The sequence below is a fragment of the Mytilus trossulus genome, chromosome 11 (assembly GCF_036588685.1).
Source record: "Mytilus trossulus isolate FHL-02 chromosome 11, PNRI_Mtr1.1.1.hap1, whole genome shotgun sequence".
Lineage (NCBI taxonomy): Eukaryota > Metazoa > Mollusca > Bivalvia > Mytilida > Mytilidae > Mytilus > Mytilus trossulus.
The window spans coordinates 25,614,113-25,632,284 of record NC_086383.1 but is presented as its reverse complement, the minus strand read 5'-3'; the positions used below and the strand labels follow the sequence as shown (position 1 = coordinate 25,632,284).

At 31.0% G+C, this 18,172-nt stretch overlaps 1 protein-coding gene across 3 annotated transcripts; it reads right to left on the bottom strand.

Annotated features, from left to right (window-relative positions):
• Positions 1 to 297: 297 nt before the first annotated feature.
• On the bottom strand, positions 298 to 16,766 carry LOC134690928 (uncharacterized). 3 transcript variants are annotated; one of them, XM_063551102.1, is made up of 8 exons: positions 16,482 to 16,766; positions 14,343 to 14,436; positions 13,627 to 13,773; positions 12,631 to 12,696; positions 10,630 to 10,688; positions 6,414 to 6,791; positions 4,392 to 4,889; positions 298 to 3,636 (listed from the first exon to the last, which is right to left on the bottom strand). In XM_063551102.1, the coding sequence occupies exons 1-8, from the start codon at positions 16,488 to 16,490 to the stop codon at positions 3,460 to 3,462; spliced, it is 1,428 nt and encodes a 475-aa protein (XP_063407172.1). In that variant the 5' UTR covers positions 16,491 to 16,766; the 3' UTR covers positions 298 to 3,459. The 3 variants fall into 3 exon arrangements, with proteins under 3 accessions (XP_063407172.1, XP_063407173.1, XP_063407171.1); XM_063551103.1 differs by lacking the exon at positions 16,482 to 16,766 and having other exon boundaries at positions 6,600 to 6,791; positions 14,343 to 15,752; XM_063551101.1 differs by lacking the exon at positions 16,482 to 16,766 and having other exon boundaries at positions 14,343 to 15,735.
• Between the last annotated feature and the right edge of the window lie 1,406 nt (positions 16,767 to 18,172).

Sequence of the window (18,172 nt, the reverse complement as noted above, 5' to 3'; positions counted from 1 at the left end):
TATCAAATAGGAATAAGGTTATTTTTCACAGTAAATCAACTAGGAAAAAAACCCAAAATGACACCATCATCTCTGTGATTGAGAAGGGAATGAAGTCCATCCATGATATTCATTTAACAGATCTGTTAACTGTGTTTCATGTGTGTTTCAATGCATGTATTTCATAATAGAATTCAGGTCAAGTCAAGGAATTATATAGAAAGACATCAGATTTTTTTCTCTCTTTTAATCACTTTCCATCAATATAAAAAATCATATAAAAACAATATACGACGAAAAATTAAAATTTTTGCGGTCGTATAAAAATCACGCAGACTTTGCAGCATATAAATGTTTTAAAAAAGTGATTAAATGTAAATAATTAAATGCTTTTCCAAGCTTGATGTAACCAATTGTCTACAGACAACATTAACAACATGATGGCCATAAAAGAATGCAAATTTTTAGCAGTCAGCCTATAAAAAAATCACAGAACAATGCTTGCATACCTTGCATTATGTAAATATAACAAAAACAAATATTGTTATCAATTAACAAAGTTGACAGTTTATATATACAATGTAACAAGAGTGGACACACCGATTTTTTGTCTGTATAAGTGTTCAAAACAAAGCATTACATTATCATTTTAATTATCTATGAACATGGAGTCAAAGTGAGATTTACCCTTTTAGGCAGACATGTAGGTTTTATATGTAAAATCATTCAAAATTTAGTTAACCTAATGTTCAAGTATCATTGAAAAAAAAAACTTATTCCAGAAAACTGAATTGCTAAATAAAGCATAGGTCAAGGCAAGATGAAAGTTATGAGACAGACAACTTACAAATATTCAATATACTAGATATAATTTTTCACTTAAAGATGTAATACCACCAAAGCAAGTAATGTCTTTTCCAGTTTCATGTAATCAAGAGGCTAGAAAAAAAACAACCCAAGTTTGATAGTTGTGATGTGTTGAACCCTGCCTTTCACTGCAAAAAAATATTAGTAAAGGTCAGAAGGCAACTGCCTAGACAGACAAACACACCTTAAAATTATTACATACACCAAATATAATGTATATATGTAAATATTCATGTATTCTTGCATCTGAAAAAAAGACCATACCAGAGAGAAATTTAACATTGACCAGAGTAAATCATTAAAATAAGGTGAAGTGCAGATGCCATCTAAATATAACTCATTATGTTAACCAAATAAGATTACTTTTGATGAATGAACCATAAAAATGAGGTCAAGGTCAGACGATTACTGCTAAACAAACATGTGTACACCTTAAAAAACATTCCATTAACCAAATATCATATAATGACTGCTTAGTATCTCAAAACTAAACCAAACCACAAAAAATTAACTTCTGCCACTTAAACATGAAAATGAGGTCAAGGTCAGACAACACTAGTAGACATGCAGTCAGGGGTCGAAATTAGCGCTGGTCCGGTGGTCGGAGACTAGTAGAATTTGCGTCGGACCAGTAGATTTTGTCAGCTGGTGATCTGGCGGACCAGTAGAAAATAGCCAATAAAAATCTCTGATTGCTTCGCAATCTCAGTTTGTTAACAAAACAATTTACCTGTGACATCAATTACGGGGATACTAAGTATTACAGTTGATAAAGTTGTCAAATGCATGTCATTTTAGCAGGACCAGTAGATTTGGAGCCGGACCAGTTGATTTTCAGTCCACTGGTCCGGCTGGCCAGTACACAAAAAGCTTAAATTCGACCCCTGCATGCAGTACACCTTACAACCATTCCATATACTAAATATATGGACTAGATCCATGAAAACTAAACTTGTTCACAGATCCATGAAATGAGGCAATGTGAAAGCTGTCTTTACAGACACAAGGATTTTCCAAGATACCACAAATACATCTTATTACTCACAATAATAGAAAAATTAACAATGCAACGAACAACTTTTTTTTTTAAAGTCACTTACTATTAAAACGAGGTCATGACCAACAGACTGAAAGTTCATAACATAGAACATCTGTTGTGTATGATGGAACTATTAGTAACCAACTGATATATTTGGGTAAAACACAATAAAGGGGACAGTAGTGTTGCACTTGAGGTAAAAAATGTTAGCATAATAGACAAACCATTTGTGATCCTAAATAAATAATGCATGAAATTTGTAAAACTCATTTGTTAATTGGGAAAAACAATGAAAAGTTGTTTAAATTATCCTTTGTAACCAGTAAGGTAAGTGCTGGTTACAGACACTACTTGTAAATATAACCTCTTAAATACTTATGACCTATCATAAGTGTTGAACATAAACATGATTGTTTTACAACTAAATAACAAAATGCAAAAACCAAAAAATCTTTCACATTTTACAAATTTACACCCTTTTTCTTGCAAAGTAAAAAATAGGAATGTTATAATTACTGCACAGCTCTTAAAATGAGTGATTTAGTATACATACATGTAACCCATCAAAATCATCAGGATTATACCTATTATTCATGGGAATATAAATCACTGTAGATAATGGGTCTCTTACAAAATGGTATCTAGAATGAGCTCAAAAGTAAATCATTAAGAATCATTTTTCAAAAGTAAGATATCAAATTAATGTATTGTTCTATTAATCTTGACATTTTTAATACCAGAATGCTGCTAGATTGTAAATGTATTTATATAATTAAAGTTATTTCAATGAAAACAAACAAGACATATTGACATTGACAGGACTAAGGAAGTCATTTCAAATCTTTAAAATAAAAATATCTACACAGAACAAGTGATATGCACTAAAGGAATGATTAAAAAATTAATTTCTGAAAAGACAATTCTTTAAAATGCACTTGTTTACTGGATTTCTGATGGTTATGGACACTATACACTGACTACAATTTCTGTCAATTTTCTAATAATAACATATTTTTTGTGAATTAAAGAATAGTCATTAATACTGAATTTCGTGAAAAGTATTTTTTTAACATTATACACTACGAAGTAAAATCAAGTCATAATTTACCTTTAATATACTTAAGTTCATTTAATCAAATTATATAAGTGTATACCATAAATGTCATATGCTTGCATCAAATACAGATATTTAACAAATCTATATGCTATTTCACATAGTACAAACTGTTTGGAGGAAGGAAAAAACACAAAATTATGAAAACTGAAAAAATTATTCAATGTTTTGGCCCTTGAAGTAAAGAATGCCCTTGGTAACGAACACTATGTGTTTGATATTTCATTTCAATATCTTCCAGGTTCTTGAATGTGCTCAATATTTCCCATTCCCAAACATGAATGAAACTGCTCATTTTCCAAATTTGAAAAAAACAAACAAAAACATTTGCTATCTTTCTACCTCATCCTTTGAACCAGCATATATGTTTGTCTACAACTTGTAAACATCAAACATTTTAAATAAATGTACACTCTTATTACAAAAAAGTACAATCTATCAACATGAATAATAACTTAAGTTATAGAAAAATGGAACACACTTTGTCAATTTCTCCCCTACAGGATGGACAGTTTTGCCCCATCTCTTCAACTTGCAATGCACAGACGAGACAAAATGTGTGACCGCATGGTGACAGGTATGAATCCCTTTCCCGATCGACACAGATCTGACAACGTCTGTCATATGAGAATGTAACCTGAAAAAAAATTATACCAAAAGCTCAAATTTAACATAATCAGAACTGTCAGAACAAGCAAAATTTGTGTCTACTTTACTTGATCTGAATAATGTTGCTTCCGTACAACATCATTTTATCATAAATGATAGATTCCCAAATGTAGTTGAGTGCTGCATGTTCCATGGTATCTTACTCAAGACGTCATAGTTTTAATATTAATTTGATGTTGTTTAATTGTCATTTATTGTAATCATTGTAAACTGATATATTACCAGTCAGGCCTTTCACAAAGGATTCAACTGAAATCCTCATCAGTCGTACACAATTATTGAAGTTTATTTTGTAGAGCATGCTACATCTCAGCAATCTTAAAATATACATGTCAAATCTGTTGATATTTACACATTGAACTAAAAGTTCTAATGATAGCAATACTATCATGACTATGATCTTTTTTTTTAGTTAAATCAATATTTCCCACTCAAGAGCTGGATAAACCTGAGGCTTGGACGAAGATTTGAGAAATGTCATGAATATTATTATGTTTTGATAGTGTCAGAAAAATATAATGTTTTTTTTATGTTGGTTATACTTCATTTACTTTTAATCCAGGTATCATTGAAAATCAATTCACCTCTTTTTAGCTTATAATTTTTTAGATTAATTCAGAGCTATCAATTAATTAAAATAAAGTTACATATGCCAAAGTTGTTAAAAATAACACAAAGAGTTAAATGATAAAATGCTTATCTCGTTCTATATCGTAAACTTACTGTGGGGGTATCAGCATGAAATACAATACGTTTGGTTGTCAACGATGCACTTGGTGTTGGGTCAGTAGCACCTATTGGTGTTCCAACAGTAGCATCTATGGGTGTTCCACCAAAAGCACCTATGGGTGTTCCACCAAAAGCACTTATGGGTGTTCCAACAGTAGCATCTATGGGTGTTCCACCAAAAGCACCTATGGGTGTTCCAACAGTAGCATCTATGGGTGTTCCACCAAAAGCACCTATGGGTGTTGCAACAGTAGCACCTATGGGTGTTCCAACAGTAGCACCTATGGATGTTCCACCATAAGCACCTATGGGTGTTCCTAGTATAGATGGTCTACTAGGAACAATGACTGCAGAAGATCCCATAGGCTTTCCTAGTGTTCTTGATTCAGGGTCTGGTGAGGACTTGGCTGATGTTGTTGGTATCCCAGGAAATAGAGAAAAGTCTTCCAATTCATCAGATTCTGAGTCTGTGATGGCAAGCATGTCATGTATCTGTAAAAACAAAGGCACAATGTTTACTTGATTTGAATAAATTTTAAAGAGGCTGATAATCAACTACAGTTACTTATTAATATGCCAATATAACAAATCCTTTGTTTTACAAAATGCAGCAATAAATCAACATGATCAGCCAAAATTCCCCAGGCATTGGCACACACAAAATCATTGATCAATTTAATATATCAATGTAATAATAATTATAATACTACAGACATGTCAGTATGTATTGTAATTGGGGTACTCATTTTGTATCCACAACTCCTCCTAAAACACTAATCATAATTTGATGAAATTTTCTAAGATTCTAAATCATATAATGTCATTGTGCTATTTGTTTTTTTGGGGTTTCCAATACAAAACATGAACTTTGCAAGGAGCAGGGTATATTTTTGTGCACTCTGATCTATGGCACGCCGTTATTATATTTATTCAATTTCGAGATATCTTATTTAGTTTAATAAGATATCTTATTAACTAATTGAGATCTTAATAACAAAATGAGATATCTTATATATTAATTGAGATATCTGATTTATTAAATAAGATATCTTATATATTAAATAAGATATCTTATTAAAATGTTTATAAAGATATCTTGTTAAATATATAAGATATCTTATTTAAAATATAAGATATCTCTATTAATTGATAAGATATCTTATTAACTATATAAGATATCTTTTATATAGTTAATAATAGAGATATCTTATTTACTTATTAAGATATCTCCAGAAGTTAATAAGATATCTCTATTAGTTTATAAGATATCTCTATTAATTAATAAGATATCTCTATTAGTTTATAAGATATCTCTATTAATTAATAAGATATCTTATAAAGTATGTATTTAAAAGATATCTTTATAAAGAAGTAAGATATCTTATATACTTTATAAGATATCTTATATACTTTATAAGATATCTTATTAATTAATAGAGATATCTTATTAACTTATAGAGATATCTTATTTAAACTAATAGAGATATCTTATAAACTAATAGAGATATCTTATTTACTTTCAAATTAAATAAGATAACTTATAAAGATTAAAGATATCTTAATACTTAATAAGATATCTTGTTAAATAAATAAGATATCTTCAAATTTGAATAAATATAAAAACGGCGTGCCATACTGATCACACACAGTACCTCAAGTTTTAAAAGGAGTAGTTGCACTAGCAATAGTTTAAGCTTAAATATACACCTATATATAGCTATGAGAAGCAGGGGGTATAAGTAAATGCTTGGAAATATGTTCACTCAAAATTGATGTTTGACACACTATACTGACACAATATCAAATATTGGCACAAAACTACAATAAAATCACCTTTCAAATTTTCTAAAAGGATTTATAATGGACATGTTGTACTGGGACAGTATGTTACGTAGTAACGCTATAAAGATATTAAGGTTTACTTATCATGATGCTTATTGATATACTATTCTAAGACATGCAAGACATGATATAATAATCAACATTTTTGTTCTAACAAATCTAATAAATACACACCTTTTCCTTAGACAAAAGGTAAATTCTTGCCTCTGAAGTTTTTCTGTCATTGTAATATTTTAAAGCCGAAAATTTTTCTGGATTAATGGTTTCAGTGAAACTTCCCAAGTTCAGAGTCATTTTATGTAAAGGCCCTTTCTTGCTTCTGCCACAAGGGTAATATTTATCAGTTAGCTTCTGAATTACCTCGTCATACGTTGCATTTTGTTTAACATATATCACTTGGTTAACACATTCAGTTACTTTGAGTTTTCTTGAATTGACTTTGACTTGTTTATATACATTTGATGCAAAGGAGAAATGCTTCCAGCCACAATGAAATTTTAAGTTACTGCTACTAGGTGTGTTGTTCAGCTCCCTATCAAGTCTTGCAGGTTCCTGAAAGAACAAATTAAACATATTGTTTGTAAAACATAAATAACCCTTCTGCTATTAAAAGAGTATGGTCCCAAAGGTCTTAATTTAGCCAATAAAATGTAACTTTGTAATTTTATATGTAAGAACAAAAATTCACAATCTGAAATATGCAAATCAAGATATTCCATACCTCATATGAGATATCTTATATATTATAAAAGATATGTCCTAAAGTTTATAAGGTAAAAAATGTATCTCATAAAGATTATAAGATATCTGCTGAAGTTTATAAGATATCTTCTAAAGTTTATAAGATATCTCATAAAATTTATACGAAACTGCTAAAGAATATAAGATATCTACTAAAGTTTATAAGATATCTTATAAAGTATATGAGATTTCTTATAATTGTTATATAAAATATGTTCTATAATATATAATATATATTTTATAGTTTATAAATAAGATATCTTATATAGATATCTCATATAGTTTATAAGATATCTAATATAGATATCTCATATAGTTTATAAGATATCTAATATAGATATATCATAGTTTATAAGATATCTTATATAGTTTATGAGATATCTTGTAAAGAAAATTATATAAGATATTTATTATATAGAAAATTATATAAGATGTCTTATAAATTATATGAGATGTCTTATAAATTATATGAGATATCTTATAAACTATGTAAGATTTTATATAATATATCAGATATCTAATAAACTATAAAAAAAATTATATAATATATCATATATCTAATAAATTATATAAGATGTCTTACAAACTATATAAGAAATCTAATAAATTTTATAAGATATCTTATATAAATTTAAAAGATATCTCATATAATATAAGATACCTTATATACTTTAGAAGATATCTTATATAATCTGTTTTTATAAGATATCTTATATAATCTGTTTTTATAAGATATCTTATATAAAATAGAAGATATGTTATATAGTTTATAAGATATCTCATAAACTTTATAGGAAATAAAATAAACTATATAAGATATCTTATAAAGTTAATGAGATATCTTGAAGTTCAAATAAATTCCAAACATCTTGCCATAATTGTCGTATTGATAAACAGGCTCATGAATCAGGACAGGTGTATTAACATGCAGCCGGTATGGATAGTTTTGTTCTGCCAGCATACAATCCGAGCATACAATATAGTTGCAGTTGAAGGCGACTCTTCTCCTTCAAAAGTTCTGCATACAACGAAAATCTGCATGATTTAGATGAGGAATGTAAGAAAGGAGGAGAAACCAATGTTCTGTTCTTTACAGGTATTTTTATCTGTTATAGATAGATTTATATATTGAAGCACTCCAACTTGGGATATATGGTTTTAATGCTTAATCAAATGTTTACACAGTGTGGTGGGGTGCTTATAGATTTAAAAACATTATATACAGGTAAGGCCACTTTTTTTTTATTAGTTGGTTTACAGGATTCTTCTTAAAAAAAGAAGGGTAGGAGGTCGAAAAAAAAAATAAAAATAAAAATAATGAAAAAATATAGGGTAGGAGGTCGAAAAAAAATAAAAAATAAAAATTGGAATTAATACTGTTTTTTATACCAAAAATGGAGAGAATCAAACAATAACATTACTCTATATAATAGTATCATACTAACCATGTATGCAGATCGTTTCATAATTTGGTATTAATTCTTGCTGTTTTAATTTAAATTAAATGTGTTACAAGGAGTCCAATGTCAATGTAGATTGATGAAATCAGATATATATATATATATGTCCCTGATGAAAGGGAAGTGTCTTTTCCAATTGCATTTCTCTTTGTTCTATGTATTTATTTATCAAATTTATATCAGGGAGTGACAAAATTCCTCATAAGACATAACACAATACAATCTTATTGAGGAAATACCATATGCGCTCTGCATGTCATATGCCTTCATATGTGTACATGAAAACATGTCATTTTTAGGCTTTTTAGGCTATTTTACACTGCTAAGTATTAGCTTATATCTCGAAGTGTCCTTTGATTGTCCCTTTTTATAAATGTCGAAGTGATTTTAATTGTCAGGCATTCTATGACAGTAATACATGTTCTGATTTTGTGTTGGGATCTTGTTCACCATATCCCATCTCTGTTCCATTAAATCTTAATGGGTACCGTGGGAAGGTATTTAGGTATTTATATAATAAGGCCAATTAATCAGATACCCATCCCTGGCAGCAAGTTAAAAGATCCTTCCCTTTAGTGACGTCTGGCAAGGCTATTTAATCAAAGATCAGAATGCTCTGAGGGATACGATTGCCATAAAAATCAAACATGAAGATTATGAGAAGAACATTACAGGAAAGTTGTCTATGTTCAATCCTTTTGCTTGTTTTTACCTTTTAAAGCAAGACAATCATAAGAATCTGAGATGTTGCTGAATGTTTAGAATAAAACGGTTGACGTGTGGGAATGAGCCCTGAGTCAACGGTAAAAGTCTACAGATTGCTTAAAAGCAATTGTATCCCAAAAAAAAATCTGGGATGCCAAGAAGCCTTGCCAGACGTCATAATTATTTGGACCAGTACCTCATATGTGTAATGGAACTAAAACAGCACCTTTCGACGGGTTTCAGACTTTCTGATCAACACTTGAACCAAAGTTGACTCGCCGTCAACCTCACTGACTGTCTGAAACAGGGGTTCAAATTAGCGGTGGTCCGACCTTTTAAACCAAAATTCCCAAACGATCTCAAAAATAATTTTCATTTTTATTATTCATAACTGCGATGTTCATTTTGTTCAACCGCTAGATTTACACCGAACAATCTCCAACAATTAATGTGTAAATCTACGTAAAATCGTATCTGGTCCTCCATTTTCAACTGGTTCCTTTTCACCGCATTAGATCATGATGAAACGTTGACTGAACAGGGAACCGCCTTTCAACTGGTTCCTTTTCACCACATTAGATCATGATGAAACGTTGACTGAACAGGGAACCGCACTGGATTTTCGAATCCACTCCGAGGATATTCCGACTGGATGAAGAAAGACCGATCTTTTTTTTATCATGTTTTTATTTTTATTTGTACTTCTTCAAACAGAAAAGGGTCGGCGGAATTAAATAAAATCTTCAAAATCGTTTTTATTTTTATTAAAAAATCGTGAAAACCAGGGTCGGCGGATCCGTAAACCAACAAATAAAAACAAGTGAAACTGCGAGCTACTGCTCACTGATGATACCCCCGCCGCAAGTGGATAATATTAATAGTGTAAAAATATGCAAGTGTTCGGTAAACAGGAAGTTTTCGAGTGATGAATCTGAAAACGCATCACACGGTATAGCCGACTTATATCAAGCCTGAAACCAAATTTTAGAAATCCTTTTAGTATAGTTCCTGAGAAAAATGTGACGGAAATTTTCAACTTGGTTATCATGTGTAAAATGATACAGGTGTTCGGTAAACAGGAAGTTGTTGAGTGATGAATCTGAAAACACATCACATGGTATAGCTGACATATATAAACTCTGAAACCAAATTTCAGAAATCCTGGTTGTGTAGTTCCTGAGAAAAATGTGACGAAAAATATTCATGGGACGGACGGACTGACTGACAGACTGACGGAAGGACAGACAGAGGTAAAACAGTATACCCCCCTTTTTTTCAAAGCGGGGGTATAAAAAAGTGGCCTAAGACTGTGAATTTAAAAAAAACAAGTGTTTTATATCTTTTTTATAAAATTTACCCAAAAAAGGATGGGGGAAATGGGCATGATTACATTTCCGAATGCAGGAAGCGAGAATATCAAAAATATTAAAAAAAAAAAGTTGTGGGCGGGTCCGTTGATCAAGGAATTAAACAGAAATACTTACTAGTTTCCTTTTCTTCACTTTTTCTTTTAACTTGTCTATCATTGCAATCATCTTTTCCTCTAAAAAAAATAAACAAACAAAAGGCTTTCACAGACATCAAACAGATTTTTTTACATTTATTTTTATAATGCCTGTTTCTATATTTCAAGGAACATAACTCCTGAGGTCAAACATGTCAAGCAATGTCAAAGGTGGAAAATTGTAAAAATTGAATTTGTCCTCAGATTGTCACAAGTTACAACAGATCACTACTCGAAAAGCTTTGGTTTAACTGTTCGTGAGTTATGAACTTATGGCATGGACAGGAAATGCAATGCTATTTTTTTCATTAACCATAGCTCCTGAACATGCTAAAGTGTGAAAATAGAAATCAACAACATCTTTAAACTTGACCTTCATTTTGTCATTATATATATTAACAAAATATCAAATCTAAAAAGTTTTGGTTAAATGGCTTATGAGTTATTATCTGGATATTACTGGAAATGCCATTTTTAAATCTTTCAAGATCTCCTGAATGGTGAAAATGAAAATCCTCTTTTTTCCACTTTACCTCAATTTCATCAAAAGTAACATGTTATAACCTGAAAAGCTTTGGTTGAATGGTTTAAATCATATTGTACAAACACTATTTGGAAACTGATCTACCAGTCACCATACATCAACAAATTAATTACACTTATTAGAACACACCTGCTTAACCGCAGGTATTTATAGAGCTTGGTTAAAAATAATTGTAAACTGTTGTAGAATGAATTTTTGTGAAAGATTTTATGTCATGTATGTCTGGAGAATTTCAGAAAAAAGTATCAAACTGAGTCATAGGCTCTTGGAGACAGGACAATTATTTCTGCCCTATCCCTTTTTCCAAAGTCCGTTATTTGTTTTGCTCTCTGTTAAATTCAATGATTTTTGCGTTTCTGAATACTAGTCTCAACATACATATAATATAAATAAAGTGCATTTGCTATTAACTATCAATTCCAAGTTTCGTCTCCACGTCAATCACTGCTAAAGTAGATACAGTCTCTACATATGGTCCGAGACCACAATTATTTTGTAATGCATTTCTTTTAGAACATAAATGAAAATAAAAAAAATCCAACCTGTGTTTCTCAAAGAAACTTTTACAGTGTGTTGTACTACTTTTGGGACAAATTATATCAAAATTATAGAAAACTTCATCGTTTCTAACTCAAAATATGGACAATTTTATGTTTAGGGCGTCTTGAAATCTTTTGACAGCTTCCGAAGTGCTAATTTTAAACCTTTTTCAGCTGGACCAAATCACTACTTTCCTTTAAAATTGAACATGGAGAAATAAATTTGGAAGGGGTATAAAAATTAATGGCAAGTAACCCACTGTCAACACTAGGGACTATATTTGTGAACAACGAAAATCAAGGGACGACAATTGTGGTCTCAGAACATATAGGATTATAATCTTACTATACTATTAGAATAAATGCAGAATAACGCGAAAATAATTGTCTTGTCCCCAAGTAAAGTTTAAAATGTGGAGTGATCCTTTTATCAATTTCACGGCTTAACGTAAAATAAAAAATGGCATAACACGTTGCACCAAAATAACCCTTTATTACGCCCCTCTTTTTTAAAGCTTAAAATCGAAAGTCTCGGGTATGACTCAAAAGTCTGTCTGATGACGAAATAATATTGTTCAATTTTTCTCTCAAAATAATCCAAATCTGAATAATCATAAGAATGGATGACAAATGCGATTATGCATGATACCTATAGGACACAGAGGCATGATGATTAATTTATTGGCGAAGGAAGAGAAGCGACACACAAAATGAGGTCTTCTCTTTTAGTAGTATAGACTGTGAGACATGATAGACGTGTTCATGTATCTTTAAATCATATGGCTACTGTATGTAGCATTTAGAAAAACAACAATATTTTAATTCTGGCCTTTTAAATTGTTTTTTTTTTAAAGAAAAATAACCTTTTCTAGCATGTCTATTAGTTAATTGTACTAACCTTCTGATTTTAAAGTAACTCTTTCATGTGACGGTTGTCTATCCACATTCTGAGTGAAATTATTGTCTACAATAAAAAATAATTAAATGTATATCATAATGAATACTTGTTTCATTCCATAAATTTATAAAGCACAATTTGACACCAATGTAAATGTACATGGGACAAAATTGCAAAAAATACAAAGTATCATGTAGACAGTCAATGTAGTGTCTTCAACAATGAACGAATCATTCATACCCTACAATGATGTCAATTACTGTTACTGAGTGTAATATTTGTTTTTCGTTTATTGGTTTTATATATAAATCTGGCCGTTAGTTTGTCCAATCTGAATTGTTTCACATTAGTGATTTTTTGGGCCATTTAAAGCTAACATTGCAGTGTGAGTCAAGGCTCCATGTTGAAGGCTACACTGTAACCAATAATTGTTTATGTTAACTGCTTTGGGTCTTGAATAGAGTTGTCTCAGTGGCACTCATACCACATTTTTTGTTTTTATATTATGTAATGTATACCTTAGCACACAAGTCAGATGGTAAAATTTGAATTATACATTGTACATGTACCTTGTGTCCAATCAATGTAATTAATTCCTTCATATATGCCCCTGTCTAAGAGGAAGTTGACATGCATTCATGTGAAAAACAACAAATATGATACAACTGACCATGCTGAAGCTGCATACCAAATTTCAAATAATCCCTATGAATGGTTTCAAAGTTTAGTTGACCAAAGACTTTGCAGACGTACATGATGGACATAAGTACGAACATGACGAACAGAGGGTATAACTTATATGCCCAAACACCAAAAGGCCCAGGCATAAAAAGAGTAAAATGCATTATTTTGTACCAACAACATATTATGACATAGGCAGATAGGTACATGTATCTGAATCTGCTTTAAAAGTAATTCTATCACAACGTTAGAATTAAGCTCTGGCTTTGCAATACTTCCAATAACTTTATGGATTTTTTTTACAATAATACTTACCTGCAGGCATCCATTGCTCGTCTTCTGTCAGTAACATCAGTAGGGTGTTTCCTTCCAAAGTTCTAAAGAAGTCGTGGTCCACTTCAACTCCATCAGCATCTAATACCAATCTAATTATATTGCTGTCAACCATGAATTTCTCCTTACCTTATTTAAAAAGAACCATGTTATTTAGTAACAAGTAGTCTGATATCGTGAACAGACTGTGTTTTAACCTAAAAGAGGCAAGACAACAACACTAGTTAGTAAAAGAAATGAGGGGAATAAATTAAAATTTTGAAGAGATAACAGATAGAAACAAAATTGTCCTTGTCAAAAATAAGAGCTACATGTATGCCAGGTGCAGCATGATACAAGTCCTAATATTTCCTGCTGCGTGTATACAGTAACATGGTGGATACAAAAATGTAATGAACAACATTAGTAATATGCTGAACATAATAACATGACGGTGACCATTTTGGTCTCTTTTATGTTTAAGCCCCTTATAGGTCAGAACACAAGACCTACTTTATAAATTATATCCAAAACAGAGTGTTTGAAATTTCATGAATCCTCTTGCAAAAAACATTGAAATCTGTTTTGTAATTGATGAACAAACATACAGCTTATTCCGATAGCAGACCAGAGAAACACTCAAGCTCTAACTCAACTTAACAAGTAATTACATTGTAGGGCATATAAAAATATGTGATATTGTATAAGGGTCAACTTACATTTTTCAATTAAATCACTATATGAAGAAGCCATTATTCCTTTTCTTATCATTCTATTGCCACTAAAAACTTTGAGTGGAATCTCTTTGCTATGCTGTAAAGGAGGATGAAAAAGTGTAATACATGTATTCATGTCACAAAAATTTTGAAGAAAATCACATTTATATACATTTGCATGTACAATAATGAAATATTGTTAAATAAATTAAGTTTTCTCACAACTTTCAAGATGAGTGGATAATAATTTCAAAATGAGGGAAAGAGAGAAATTAATTAAAACTATTTACACTGGTATATGCACATTTGTATGCCATTTAATACTGAAAAACACACAAGTTCCCATTAAACATGATGCAATCACAATTCAAATGTTTGAATCAGAATGAAAAAATGATGGTTGAATTTAACATCATCAGGATATTCAGAGACAAGTCTAAGATTATGTCTGATACAAAATTCAGCTGAACACCCAAAGTTTAAATACGTTTTTAGAAAAAGTGATTTTTTTAATCCTCACTTTTTACTGTTGAAAGTTGTAACAAAGGAAAAAGTCATAATAAATGGAAAATGGCCCCTAGCCTGCAGTTGAGCTGTTAATAATACAAAATTAAATAAAAATGCAGTGATTATTTAATGAAAGAATTCAAACAGAAAACTTAGACTTCCTTTAATATTTATAATATCTCCAGGTTTACAACACTGTAAAGAAATCCTATGATGTTTGTTTATTATATTCATGTTGTATGCTAAAATAAGTGCTTATAATTGAGACAAAAGGGAAATAAAAAACAAATATTGACATACTCAAGTAAAGTATCTAGGGTGCAACTTATGTGACCCAGTGGTGGATCCAGAAGTTTTAATAAATGTTCGATCATGTTTCAGTGATTCCCTATATAATCAACCAAATTTAAAAAAAAATATGAGTCTGTGTCCAAGCTCAAGGTTTTTTGGGAATATGACTTTTATGTTTTAAAAATACCAGTACATCATCATCATGGATAAATAATTTATCGAGATATCAATTAATGTAGTAAAGGCTCAGTGGATGTTTTAGCAAAATCCTTAAGTTGACCCATATTTTTTAATGTTTTGATATTATTTCACTCTAAAAAATATCAATACACAGACCTACAGAAGGAGTATGAAATTTTTACTCACTTCCATGTCTCTAGAATTAAGCAGGAAATCTTATCGTAACCCCTCAGGAGCTACTTTTCGGCATATGTCGGCATTTTAAAGTTGTTTTTTTTTGCTTTCATATAAAGAACTTTTTATATCTTGACCTATAGTGCATAACCAGTTTTACCTTTACAGCCGATTTCTGAATCATTGAATGTGCAGGCAGGCCCGTAGCCAGGAATTTCCAAAGGGGGGTTCGTTTGACTCACAAACTCGACTTTAACAGTCATAATTCGAACAAAACATCGACTTTAACAGTGCTTATTTGTTTTCAAGAGGGGGTTCGTCCGAACCCCCCGAACCCCCCCTGGCTACGGGTATGTACATTTCCCTGCATACCCAAAGTTTAAATACGTTTTTAAAGAAGGATATATGATATCAGGAAATGTAAAATTAAGGCAGTGGCTATTTTGCTGGCACTGTAGTAAAAAAAAAATTGCCCCCCCCCCAAAAAAAAAGAAGAAAATTTACCCCCCAATTTGTTTGGAGAAAAATGGTAACGTCAACATGCAAACATTGTAAATACTTTAGTGACACATCTCCACTATTAATCCTGATACTAAGGGAGTGTAAATAGATTCCACTGTACCCTCGCAGCTCTCGAGAGGGTTCTTCGGATATCGGAGGAATTTACTAGTGCATACATACTTACAATGTTGAAGAAAAAATTGTCCCCCCCCCCCCCTATTAAAAAAAAAAATTAAAAAAATAACATTTGATCTGTATTAACCTTTTTTAATAATAGTTGTTGCATTTCATAATATAAATGCTAACTGTTAGTTCTAAACTCAGTGACATGTCTAACTTAATTAAGGTTCATCATAACAAATAGACAAATAGCCCCACCAGAACAGGAGTAGACTGTAAAAGAGAGGGTCCGCTCTCTCAACCCTAGCTAAATAAGAATTGTTTTATGCTTTAAAATTAGTGCAGATGAGAAAATTATTTCATACGCACCTCCGCCATTGCTTCTCCAGTTTGATAATGAAAAGGGCGCGAAACATTGCATTGAGGCGAGTTAAGGAACTTGTGTTAGCTGGTTAGTGTTCATTGGCTAAACAAACACGTGATCTACAACTCGTAATCGGGTAATAAGAACACACAAACTTGCAGAGTAAAACTCGCATAACGCGATCGTTATGAGTAACACGATTTTGATATCGCACGAAGTTTAAGAAACCAAACTCATTACGTGCCATATCAACTTGTAATATTGCGTTTTAAGACACTAACGGGTGATTTTAAAAGTCGGGTTGTTGAGAAGTAACTCTGCAACTCGTTATTTTATACTCGTGAAACGGAAAAAATAACTCACAAAGACACGGCACATATACGCTTCCGTACTTATCGGCTTCCGTAATAAAGAAATGCAATTGTTAAAATACTTTAATTGTCAGATCAAGAGATTTAGTTATATAACGTGTTTTTGGATGGCATTTCCCCTCAGCATTTCCCAATACAAAGTCTTGTGTAAAACCCATATCTTTTACACCAACACGAAATTGTTCTCCCAATTATATTCACGTATACAAACACCTTGTTTTATTTTTAGACTAAGCGGGAAATATAACTGCTTTAACCCAACTAACATCATTAAACGAGCGGGAAATATAACTGTAAGCTATATACATAATGCTGATTATGCATTTCTCACGGATATTTGATACAGCGAAGGTCGTTGTTTTATCATCACTCCTACATCATGTACATTCCATCCTCTAGTTTCCGCCGTAATTTATAATTAATCTGACAGTGCTCGACATCATTTTACAGTCACTGCTACACCGACAAAGTAGTTTGTTACATTTTAGATATGACATAAAAAAAACATTTTGTCAATATGATATTTTATATATTAACTATTCTGAGACAACGACAATGGAACCATGACGTTTCTTAAAAATAAAAAAATCATATTTCTGAAGTGAATTGAAATAAATATAAATTGTTTCTATTAGAAACATAAATTGTTTCTATTAGAAACATAAATTGTTTCTATTAGAAACATAAATTGTTTCTATTAGAAACAAGAACATTGATTTAAAAAAAGTTTCATCCTGTGTGTTTTGGAAAAAGAAAGGTTTTTCCTTTATTTTTAATAGGAAAATAATGTTTGTCCCATGCAAGGATAACCATACCCCCTTAAACAGATGAACTGCCGGGCCAAAATTGTATTTGGCTTTCGTTTATTTAATTTTAATCATGCCTTATGAAAAGGTGATTCAGCTTTTAGGCTCGGAGAAGATTAGCTCATAAATATTATTCCGTACTACAATCAGTATCTTCTAAGGAGGCTAATTAGCACCACACATCTTTTTTTAAATTTCTTCCTAGGTTTGCGTTTCATTCTTAATTTATTTTTGTATATGTTATTATCAGACACTATAATATTGGATTTACATTTACATTCATGATATAATTTTAAATTTTATAAATTTAACAAGACAATAGATATGGTACAGCCAATTCTTATTGAAAGAGACAAAATAACAAAAAGGACGCGGGTATAGTAGATTAGAGCAAAAATAATGACACTATAAGTCAAATAGAAACAATGATGTTTTTACTTTAAAATGAATTATTTAGAACAAAGATTTTTTTTAATTTTGATGTTAGAAAAAGTTTGATGAAATTTCAGAATACGACAG